Source organism: Hemicordylus capensis, chromosome 4 (assembly GCF_027244095.1).
Source record: "Hemicordylus capensis ecotype Gifberg chromosome 4, rHemCap1.1.pri, whole genome shotgun sequence".
Lineage (NCBI taxonomy): Eukaryota > Metazoa > Chordata > Lepidosauria > Squamata > Cordylidae > Hemicordylus > Hemicordylus capensis.
In genome coordinates, this window is record NC_069660.1 from 288,173,476 (window position 1) to 288,186,177 (window position 12,702).

Consider the following 12,702-nt stretch of genomic DNA (forward strand, 5'->3'; position numbering starts at 1 on the left):
GATCGGCAGGAAGGCCTGTAAAGCCTGGAAGACAGCCAGGAGTTCCAGGAAGTTGATATGCAGCTGGGCTCGCTGCGGGGACCACTTCCCTTGGATTTTGTGGTTGTTGCAGTGGGCTCCCCAACCTTGTAGGGAGGCATCTGTGGCCATCCAGATCATAGGCAAAGGGGCTTGGAAGGGGACTCCACTGAGCAGGTTTTCGCGATTTGTCCACCAGGTGAGAGATCTGAGTACCTGAGGAGGAAGCAAAAGGCGCTTTGCTTGACTGTCCCTGGCCGGATGAAACACTGACAAGAACCAAAGCTGAAGTTTTCGAAATTTTCAGCCGTGCATAATAGATTACTATGTTGCAGGACGCCATCAGGCCGAGCAAACACTGTATTAAGCCGGCCGGTTGTAAAGACTGTTGGCGGAACTCGAGATAAGGCCCTGAATGCAGGTGAATCTCTCCTCGGGAAGGAATGCCTTCTGTAGTATTGTATCCAGGACTGCGCCTATGTAGGAGGTCACCGGTGTCGGTTCTAGATGTGACTTCTTCCAATTTACTTGGATGCCTAGATCGCGAAGCAGGTCCAGCACATTGGATGTGCAAACATAACTCGTTTTTGTCTCCCACCGCCAGGAGCCAGTTGTCTAGAAAAGGATAGATCGCCACGCCCCTGGTTTGCAGGTGAGCAATCACTACCGCCATACATTTTGTAAATACCCTTGGGGCGGTGGATACTCTGAAGGGCAATACATTGTATTGAAACACTTGGGGACCGATGGTAAACCAAAGGTACTTGCGGTGACAAGGTCATATATTGATATGAAAATAGGTGTCCCTGAGGTCCAGCGTCGCAAGACACTTTTCTCCATGGAGTAGCGGAAGAATCTGTTGTAACACCATCATATTGAACTTTTTGACGTGGATGAATCTGTTCAGGCGGCGGAGATCCATAATGAGCCAAATGCCCCTGTCCCCCTTGGAGATCTGAAAATATCGAGAATAGAACCCCTCCCGCCTGTCTTCCCATGACACTGGGGCAATAGCCCCTTTCTCTAAGAGCTCCCTCACCTCCTGATGCAGTGTGTTTGAGGGAGGCATCAGTCTCATCCCCGAGAAGAACGGCAGGGTCTTGAATTTGATCACATAACCGGAAGTTATTATTTTCAGGACCCACCTATCTGATGTTATATGGTGCCATGCGGGGGCATGGCTTGCCAGCCAGATGGTAGGCTGGGACGGAAAGTTGGAATAATCCGTCAGCATCATAGAGTGTGTGGGCGATAAACAACGGATACCCAAGGGTGGCTCGGCATCGAATGTTATTCGTGTTGAACAATGCGTCGTATTCACAGGCTTCTCGGAACCGAGCTCTATGAACGTCGATAAAGCCGGCTGCAGTATCAGGGGTTCCTCAGCGTCGAGGACTATCGGTGTCAAAGGACCAGCTAGTGGTTCGGCATCCAACATCGACATCAAAGCGACTACTGGCTCGGCTTTGAATGTCGATATCGAAGTGGAATCTTTCACAGCCGAAGGTGCAGAAGCGAAGGAGGATGGGTCAATGTCGACAGTTGCGCTGAAGAAGGGGACGGCGTACGATCCCAAGGTACTTCCCGATCTTTTCTACGCTTTCCCTCACGCGGAGGAGAGTGGTCTTGACCTCGTCGTTTAGAAGCCTTATCATGTTTCACCGAATGGTGTGACGACTTCGAAGAAGAAGCAGAAGATAACGACGAGGAAGGCTTAGACTCTGAGGGTCACTTAACCGGTGTTGATGTCGAAGACCTCTCCGACGTCCAACGTTTCCTCGAAGTTGAATGTTTCTTTGACGTCAAAAGCTCTTTGGTCGAGTCGGTAGCAGAGGTTTTCTGACCGCTCGATGCTGAAGAGGGTTTTGCTCTCTTCTGCGCAGGTGTGGAGTGCACAATCGACATCGAGGGGCGTAGCGTGCCCGGAGTCAAAGGGCTCAATACTTCCATCATAAATTGCCTACAGCCTTTGCACCATTTAAATGACTTTTTTTTGTCAGCCATAATCGAAGTCTTAGCCGTTCTGTGGTCAGTTTGCCAGAAGTCACCAAAGCCAGTCCGAGTTAAAGCCAGAGAATTACCGTCAGCCGTTCCGTGTCAAGATCCAACGAAGTCCGATAGCCAGTCCAAGTCAAAATTAACAAGATGGATGAACGAAAGAAGAGAGGAACTATCCGATGAAGAGGCGTAGACCATAGGTCCAAGTCGCAAGGCGATCGGAAAAGAACTGAGGGACTTCGCGTCTCAGCCACGCCTTATATAGCACGCTTTAGTGTGGGGGCATGGCTTGGGCGCTTTGACAAACTCAGGCATAGCTACCGTGTGGCTCCTGCACAGGTGCAGAACCCATTCTTATGGGCATCGACGGATCTCGAACCAGATCTAAAGAAAATATATGCCATCTCCACTTGGCCACTCCCTATTCTGCAGCTCACAGCCAATGTTCTTTCCATATGAAATCACAAAAACTACCTGAACCCACACAGATCATCTGTGCGCTGAACTCTGTTGATCTCCTTGCTACCCCACCCCAGCCACAGCCCCTGCTTTATTGCTCAGTGTCAGACACCCACTCTCACTCAGCCCCCTCCCCACCACTCACTCACTTGGCCTCCTTCCCCGCCACTCGCTTGCTCATGCTCACCCCCTCGGCCCCCTCCCCACCCACTCACCCCCTACTGGCTCCTCTTCCATATCCTCATATGGTATCCCCACTGCCCAATCACCACGGTGCTTCTGTTCGGTTACCTCCAATTGGTAAAGCACTGTGTGGGCGGGACTTGCCACATTCAACCTTAGTGTGTTTTAGATATATAGATGCTCAAAATAATGCTCTTTCCAAGTGAGATCACTTTGAAGCCTCTAGCACTGCTGGGTAAAGTGGTATGAAGGTCCCATTGAAACATGAGTAGATATATACTATGGAATGAAGTACATTGAGTGGAGAGGGGCGAGGAATTTCAATACCACTTAGCACAGTAGCATCAGCAGTGTAACAGCAACAGTGTTACCAATTATCTTGCAACCACCCACACGTACCAATATAGCCATGCTGGCACTCATCACGGACTCAAAAATATGCAAATTTGACAGCAAATACCAATATCCCAAGAGTTACTTGGCTAAATAAGAATTTTTGGAAGCACAACAACTTAAGGTTTCAATAGCCCCACCAAAACTACTCGTAAAAGTACAGCAATAACTGAACTGTCATGTGTTTGAAGGTGACAATAGTAATCAGAACACAAAGAGTGTGCACATGAAGTCTTGAACTCTAGAAAGAGCCTCAATGTACAGCAACAAAAAACCAGGGCGGGGGGGGGGGGGGCGGCCTCAAAACATCAACCAGTAGGTTTTGGTCTCCAGAGTGTTCTATTTCAAGCAGCCTTCAGATTAATGTTCATGAGTATTTCTCACCATGAGGCAACTTTCTGGCAATCACCTGGCAAGCTGCACCCAGAATCTCTATCCCCCATCTATCATTAAAAAACACACCAATTCAGCATAATTCCCACAAGAAAGGATTCCCTCTACCTCAGAAAGTAACTGCCATGCCTACTCATGGCAAGAATATCATTTTAAGTTAGCCCAAATTACTTCATTATATTTTAATATGCTCTAATTAATCTCTTTTAACAAAGACAGGTTTCAAAGCAAAAATTGTCCTGAGATCATAATCACATCGGCTAGGAGTAAGGGTTTTTTTCATACTTTATGTGTAACATATTGAAATATTCATCCTTTCAATTATATTTAAAAGAGGAATAGTAACGAGACCTTCTCTACTTGGCTGTGAGCTATCATTCCTTAATGAGCTTCCTCAGCTCTCCCCAACCACTAAAAAGCACCATCAACTGCCTCACAAGCCAAGTGTCAAACAAAAACCACAGAACACACTAGTCCCTGAGAGGGGAAGGAGGAGATCCTTCCAGGAATCATCTTCTCATATCCCCCCTCCCTTTGCCTGTCACAGAAGGTTAAGGTGAGATTAATGAGGAATGGGGGCATAAACCAGAACTTCAGCTGAAAAAAGCTGAGTATTTCAGGAATCACCTCCACATAGGAAGCTACCTTATACCAAGTCCGACCATTGGTCCATCTTGCTCAGTACTGTCCAGGGCTGCTCAGCTTCGGCCCTCCTGCAGATTTTGGCCTACAATTCCCATAACCCCTGGCTATTGGCCACTTTGGCTGGGAATTATGGGAGCTGTAGTTCAAAAACAGCTGGAGGGCCTGAGTTGAACAGGCCTGGCTGGCAGCAGCTTCTTCATGGTTACAGGTAGGAGTCTCTCTCAGCCTTATCTTGGAGATGCCAGGGAGGGATATTCTTCATGCAAGCATGCAGATGCTCTTCCCAGAAAGGCCCCATCCCCCAAGGGAAACATCTAGCAGTCTCCCATTCAAATGCAAACCAGGGTGGACCTTGCTTAGCAAAGGGGACAATTCATGCCTGCTACCACAAGACCAGCTCTCCTCCCATTATGAACCTGAACAAAAACTTTGCTTTACATGCAAGGCCCCGCCATCTCGCTTTCCCCTCCCCCACCCAATGATGGATTGGGTGGGGAGGTACATAGGAAGCTGCCATATACTGAATCAGACCACTGGTCCATCTAGCTTAGTATTGTCTACACAGACTGGCAGTGGCTTCTCCAAGATTGCAGGCAGGAGTCTGTCTCAGCCTTATCTTGGAGAAGCTAGGGAGCGAACTTGAAACCCTCTGCTCTTCCCAGAGCAGCTCCATCCCCTGAGGGGCATATCTTACAGTGCTCACATGTGGTCTCCCATTTAAATGCAACCAGGGTAGACCCTGCTTAGCTAAGGGGACAAGTCATGCTTGCGACCACAAGACCAGCTCTCCTCCCTGTATAATGCAGGGTGTGTTGTTGTGGTGGCCAGAACCAGGATGGATTCCCAAAAGAGTTATTACTAGCCCCTTCATAGCTTGCCTTCTGGTAGGCTTTGAAGACAATGTTATTCCAGTGAGTATTTTAAAGTCTAGCTGTTTTATGCTGTTTGATTATTTACGATTAATATTTTAAACACTGTAGGCCATCCTTTTTTAAATACAGAAGGGCAGGATATAAGCTATAGAATAAAGAGATGTTGGAATCAATTTGCTGAAGGGGGAGCGCCTGGATGCATTAAGGTGTTTACATTCTGCACTTTACCAAAAAGCCACCTTAAGCCCCAACATTAATAAACTGCATTAACAGAGCAATCAAATCATTTTTAAAAATCTGTAAAACCATAATATTCCCAGGATCATCAATGAGCAGTTTAAGATACACACTTCTTGGTGCATGTATCCAATTAACAGACATAAAACTTCTTAAGTGTGAACAGGGACTTAGATTAATTCCTTTAACCCACCATATTATACAGGAGGACCTTGCTATCCACCGATTCGTTAAGCGTGGATTTGTGTATCCGTGGTCAGGTAAAGGACACCCAACCTTGACATACGTGGGGAAAAGCGGGGGAGGAACATGTCAACCTTGCGCATCCACCCGTCAGGGACAGCGGATATGACCATGGAGGTGATTTCTGGCTGCCATTTTGTGTTTCGGAGGCCCAAAATGGCTCCATTAAATTTAAAAAAGCCAGCAATTTTGGGCCAGTTTGGAGGCACCTGGGGACAGAGCAACTCAGGGAGAGCACCTATGATGGTAGGCAGCTTCCCCCCGCATTCAGCCCATCCCCCAAATCCGATATTTTTAAGATATCCCCTCACCCCGACCGGGAACCTAACCCCCAATTCCACATTGCCCTAATGCCTCAATATCTGCAGTTTCCGTATCCAGTTATAACATAAAACGAAACCCCCACAAATATCGAGGTCCTCCTGTATATTTATGGAGCACTATTCTAGTTTCTCATTATCAACTGCAATGTTAACAGCTTTAGATTTGTGGTTCATAAAATTAAATTCAACTGATGCTAATCTTTTGTTTCCCAAAATAAATAAGCAAATTGCTTGCGGCCTTGCCAATGTGACCCTAATATTAGACAAGCAACCACTACCACACTTCTGAAAACCATCTTTAAAGATATAGGACAGAAGGATGCTTTTTGTAGGTCTATGCTCCTTGTTTTAATAAGTATTTGTTTTAATTGGCATGAAAATTCCAAACCCAAAAAGGAACATCAATTATGCAAAATCCAAAGCACCACTTATCTTAGTGAAGAATACTCAGTAATATATAAATATTCCAGTATAGCTGCCTCCTTTGTATTTTATACTAGAGGTTTCGTGCACCAATTCTCTAGCACTGAATTCTTTTTTAAAACTTTAATTAGATCACTTGTTCTGACAAAAGTAGATACAAGCATTTGTGCAATACATAACTTTGTTACAAATCCACTGAAATTTTTAACTTAATAATACTGATGCAACTCAAGACTACATGTTCACACTGTTAGAAATGAGTCCTAGATTTGTCTTTCCTACTACTTTGTCTCTCTTTTACTGGTACCAAAAGAGAAAAACAACACAAGGTTAACACTGTCACAATGCCCCCGAATGTAAAACCTATTACACTTTGACAGAAGAGCTCAAAATTACTAGGGAGAAAGGAAACAGTGCCACACACAAACCTCCAGGAAGATATGATTCACTTGCTGTGTCGTCGCCATCATCTCCATCTTCATCATCACGGCTCAGCAAATTGTTCACCGCAAGATTTACATCAAGATTTGTCCGCTGCAGCTCTCTTATAATTACACTTCTAGATTTTCCTTGTAAAACAACTTGTGCCTACACAAAACACAATATACACTAAGTTTAACAGTTATCCCCAAGAGTGGTTTCCAACGACAAAAACAAAACTTTCTAGAGTAATCAAGAGTATGTATAAGACTCAATGTGTTTTCTTTCAAAAAGCCAATTCTAAGATCAAAGGTCAACTTATTCTATATCAACTTATTCTATAGAAGCCACTACAAATTTTTAAAAAATAAAAACCAAAACTTTTTTTAATTGAGGATTGTCACAAGCACCATCTTTTGGAGTTTAATATCCTAATAATAATAATATTTATATCACTAATCAAAGAGCATACAAACTTCCCCTATTGTGAAGATCTTCATCTGAGGCCTTGCTCAAAGTGCCCTCACCTCCCGGCGTGAGGAGGATGGCAACCAACAACAGGAACTTTTCAGTTCTGGCACCTCCTCTATGGAAGATCCTTTCTCTTGTCAATTTGGTCAGGAGGGTTCATAAAAATCAATTTTTTAAAAATCTAAAACAAATTTTTAAATTTAAATTGATTTTTTAAAAAATCATAAAGAACCTAGGCCAAAGATATCACCATGAATATTAATCATAACGTCTAATCATATACTATGAACATGTTAACAGCTATATATGGGGATGAGAGATAATAGATCTACAGGTGGTGCACATGCAGTGCACACACACAGCCAAGCCCTTGCCCCCACCCCACAAAAGTGCAAAGACAAAGAAGGTCAATGAATGGAGTTATTTGGGGGGAAATGGAGTAGATCTGAACAAGGAGGAAGAGTCTGGATATAAATGCATGGGAGGAGAATAGAAAGTGAAACCAAAAGTGAACAAATTCACGCAGTCCTGAGGAAACATTTTCCAAGTATATCCTCCATTGTAGAAGGGAAACACCTATCATGGCAACAGGCCGTAAGGGAGACCCCATTTGGGAATATTTTAATCAAGTTCCTGTACCTGTGGGTAAGACAGGCATGCATGCAAAATGCAAACAGTGCAACAATGAAATGCAAGGCCTGGTTGCTTTTTGTTGCAACCAGCATTACGAGAGTGTGTATCTACTTTCTAACAAGTTGTTCTAGTAATAACTAATCAGCCTACTTTCCTTTCACTGTCTCTACATCTGGACTAAATTTGATGCAAATTGAGGTCCTCAAGTTAGATCTCTTGCACCTCAAATATTCATGTGGATATCATTATTACAAACTGCACCGTTGAGGTGTCCCAGTCAGCTGTTCCAAATTTGGTTCAAATCAGTTAGACACTAAGTTTATACATCCCAATCCCATCTTGGATTGGGGTGGGTGACATCATCACAAACTACACCATTGGAGCACCCTGTGTGTCCATTCAGCTGTAGCAAATTTGGTTCAAATCAGTTAGACCAGGCTTCCCCAACCTGCAGCCCACCAGATGTTGCTGAACTACAAATCCCAGCATCCCCAGTCGCTGGGTATGCTGGGAGTTGTAGTTCAGCAACATTTGGAGGGCCGCAGGTTGAGGAAGTCTGGGTTAGACTGTCCACAAGTTAGTGCACTTGTGCCTCAAAAGTTTACGTGCCCTCAATCTTGAACGTGGGTGGATGAAATCGTCACAATTTACGCCATTGAAGTGTTCCTATGTGTCCCTTCAGCTGTAGCAAATTTTGTTCAAATTGGTTTGGCGGTTCACAAGTTAGCCCACTTGTGCATCAAAAGTTTACGTGTCCACCATCTTGGATCGGGGTGGATGACATCATCACAAACTACACCATTGAGGTGTCCCTATGTGTCCCTACAACTGTACCCAAGTTGGTTCATACTGGTCCAGGCGAAGTTGATAGTGGGGTACACACACACAGACACACACACATAGAATGCCGAGTGATCTCATAAGCCTACTGGAAAGTAGGCTAAAAATGAAGCCTACATCTATCTCTAAATACGTATTAAGCTTATATTAGACAACAAGAATGTAGTTTTAGAGAAAATGATGATTAAATAGGATCTTCCAGACTAGTAATTTAAATTATTTATATCATTAAAATTGAGTCCTTCTGTGATGCAATTTAAAACCTTGATTTAAATCACTATTTGGTTTAAAATGAAATCAACCCTGGTGTTCAGACATCAGTTAAAAATGCTGTTACCCAGCATTTAGTAGTATTTAGTATTGATTTAGTCAATGTTTTAAATAGAAATGTTTTGAGAGGGCATATTACAATTCACATTGTAAGCTGCCTCAGAATTCACAGTTGAGAGGCAAGATGTTTTTATATACTAATAAGCAGATCTAATTCTGCACTGGAAGAAGCATGTTGGCTGCACGGCCAAATGTTTTGCATTATGCTCCTCTGATGTATAAAGCCTTCTATTTCATTGCAAACCAGTATGCTTTCATTGTTATAGCTATGATAACAAAAAGCTATTTTTAAAAAAATTAATTTAAATTGTCTTTATTTAAAAACAAGTAGGCGAGGCCCATTGTTGACCAGGCAAAGTCATTTGGTGTAGATTACACTCATAGGCAAAAAGTTATATATATGTAATAGAATTTTTTTATTAGTGTGCTTGCAAAAGATGAGTAAAAGAACAGTTTGAATTTTGTAGGATTTCAACCATACGTTATTTATCTCACTGAATAACGAACAAACATGGTAAATTTGAAACTGAGAAAGACCTGCTTCCTTTGGGCATGATGTCATTTTGGAAGTATTGATCTAATTGAGTATTTAAAATCTGTTGAAAACAATAATTAAATATGATGGTTATATTCAGAATTTCTTCTAAAAATAAAAATAAAAATTATTTAAACCTTTGCCCCAGCATACTGCAGTGCTAATTTCAGTGGCAGAATTTGATATCTGTAGATAATTGAGAAGTATGACTTTATTTGCAAACAAACATGAAAAGGGTAATGGGCCTGGGTTTTATTTAGAGAGGGAAAGTTCTTCCTCAAAAAGGCTCTTTAAAAAGGTCGACCTTGGGGTTTGGCCAGCCAAAGCAATAAACACCCTCAAGTACAGAGCATTACATTCCCAGTAGACTGTCAGTTTTCTTCAGATCAACAAATGCTGAATCCTTGGCTCAAGCAGCTCTATGGGAGAATACTGCTCGGAAACATACTTGTGTAGCATTTCTTCCATTTCATACATAATCTCTTCTCATAAGGCTATCAATCACACTGATTTACCACAAACATGTATATACTTAATGGCCACATTATCACACATATGCTACTCAGCTAATCAAAAGATTTTATAAAACAAAAAAACCCTGACATTCACCACTATATGTAGATTCTCATTCTGTGCTCTATTCTGTTGAATATGGATCAACTCAGTTACTGTCTTTTACCTACATTTCTCATGGCAACCTTTTTACCCCAGATACAACCAGAGAACACCTCCTCCTCTTTCTCAGTTTTCAAATATGCCTCGATTTTGCTCATCTCTAAAAAGTCTCTCTATGCTCCTACTCCTTTCCAGTCCAGCCCTCAAGCAATGTTTTTACCTTTACTTCACTTGAAAACTCAAAGCAGGTGGTGTATATCTATTTATTTATTTCTATTTTCCGCTAGTAAAGATTCTCCTCAATTCACTCCACTGTGACTACTTTTACAGAAGTTGCCAAAGTTTCTTTTCTGGACAAACTTAAAAGAAACTTTCTGACCCACAGATTTCTGCAGGATGGACCTTGGCAACAATGTAAGAATGCCAGCTGCCACAGTATTATGCCACAAGCAACACAGAGAAGGCGCTTCAAGACAGCAAGGCTATGCACATAAGCAGCCCAACCCCGGTTAAGGAAGCGCTGCTCATGTGCAGCGCCGAGATCAAAGCTGATCCCAACACTGCCTCCCCCGCACACCCAGGTTTTGTACCCGAGTTTTTACCTGGGTTAAAGGGCACACGTGCATGTGTATGCTGAGGCTGAACACAACCTGAGCATACACAGACAACTCCTGGCGGAATCCCCCAATGCACCGTGCTTCTCGCACGGTGGATTGTGCGATTCCTGGAGAACAGGACAAGTGCCAGCCTCCAGTGATCCACACTGCACAGAGCAGAATGGACTGTGTAGGTGCACAATGGCACGCCCACAAGAACCCTAAAGATCATCAGGGGGGTGAAGGTAGGGATTGTCAGGGGGGTAAGTGAGACCCTGCCTTCCCCACCACCGCCCAGTGGGGAGTGTGTTAATAGCCTTAACGTTTTAATTAATCTGCAAGAAAGATTAGCTAATAATACATTCACGAGGCAAATTAAAGAAGCATTCCAGTGCCCACTTTGTTTTGTTGTTCACTAGAAACAAGTTGAAGAGATAATTGGAAGCTTACATATAAGAGGAGAGAGAGAGAGAAAATAAATGAAGGAAGAGCACAGATGAAATAATAAAAACATTCAAGTCACCAAGGTCTAAAGTAGTTTACCCAAAGGTATTACAGGAGCCAGCATGTAATCTCAGAGCAATGATTAAATTATCTCTGGGAATCCATAGCCAATAAGACAAATCTCAAAAGTCTAGAGAACAAGTTCTGTTATCTACCAGGAAAAACCAAGGGACAGATTGTCTGGGAAAGTGTCTACTGACCAACTAACCTACTTTGAAAACCCTTCCCAACCATCCTGTCACTAAAAACTGTTCCTTCTCAAAACTCTGTATGTGGTCAGAAATGTGGGATGTGTTTTGAGAATTTTGAATTGGAAATCCTCCAGAAATTTTTTCCATGAAAATTCCTGTGCCAGATGCGTTTCGGGTGTTTTTCAACCTTCTTCAGTGGTGTGGATTCAAGAAATTCCTCAAAACAGTTGTGTATGTGTCATGTTTTATCTTGTAGCTCGAAATGAAGACATCCTCTCCTCTTGCCAGAATCACTGGACATATTTCTCAGAAGCAGCTGATATTTTAATATGGATTTTGGCATATTGTAAACAACTATTGGACAAAACTCTCTGAAACAAGTGGATATTTTCATATGGATTTTAGAACTGAATTATATTAAGGACAACATTAGGGATGTGCAAGAGCTGTTTGTACACTCCCTTACGCGGCGGGGATGAGTGCCTTTTTTAAAAGGGTAAGGAGCTTCTTCCATGCTCACCCCATCCCTGCCGCTTTTCTCTCACCAGCGCTCATTTTAGAAACAGCCGTGCAGGGCTGCAGCATTCCTTCCTGCAGCCCCCATCGGCGTCAGCACACACGGCCGAGCTGCACGCATGCCGGCCGTTTGCGGTCAGCATTGTGATGACACTGACTGGGGCTGCAGGAAGGAACTCTGCAGCCCCACACGGCTGTTCCTAAAACAAGTGCTTGCAGGAGAAAAGCTGTGGGTAGGGGGCAAGCAGGTAAGGAGCTCCTTATATGTTATTTACTTAAAAGATTTATACCCCACCCCTCCAGTGCACTACTGCTCAGGGCGGCTCACAACAATAAAATAGATACACGATACAATAAAAATAATAAAATTAACCAAATTAAACTAACAAGTTAAAGGTCAGATTAAAACCCACAATCATTACATTCAAATTTAAAGTTATTTTAAAAGCTAAAAATGGAAAATTATAGAAAGCTAAGGAACCTACCAGATATAACCAAAAATGGAGCATTAAAAAGCCTCCTTAAAAAGGAGATTTAAAAAAAAAAATACTGAGGGAGGGAGCATGGCAAAGCTCTTCGGGCAGAGCATTCCAAAGCCGAGGGGCCACAACTGAAAAGGCCCTGTCTCCAGTCCCCGCCATCCGGATTTCTATTAGTGGCGGGACCATAAGCAGGGCCTGAGATGGGCGGAGAGCCTGGGCAGATTCATACAGCGAATGCAATCCGACAGATACACTGACCCCAAGCCGCATAGAGCTTTAAAGGTCAAGACCAGCACCTTGAATCTAGCCCGGAAGCAGACCGGTAACTAATGAAGCTGCTGCAGGATGGGTGTGATACTCATGCAATGCCTTGCACTCACGA

The 12,702-nt window shown here is 43.2% G+C and overlaps 1 protein-coding gene across 9 annotated transcripts in view; it reads right to left on the bottom strand.

Moving 5' to 3' along the window:
* The window catches only part of UBR5 (ubiquitin protein ligase E3 component n-recognin 5), a 145,750-nt gene that overhangs the window by 97,630 nt on the left and 35,418 nt on the right, over positions 1–12,702 (bottom strand). For all 9 annotated transcript variants that reach the window (XM_053242759.1, XM_053242761.1, XM_053242760.1 and 6 more), the window contains one exon: positions 6,616–6,775. In XM_053242759.1, the coding sequence (XP_053098734.1) occupies positions 6,616–6,775 (160 nt within the window). The remainder of the gene's footprint in view (positions 1–6,615; positions 6,776–12,702) is intronic.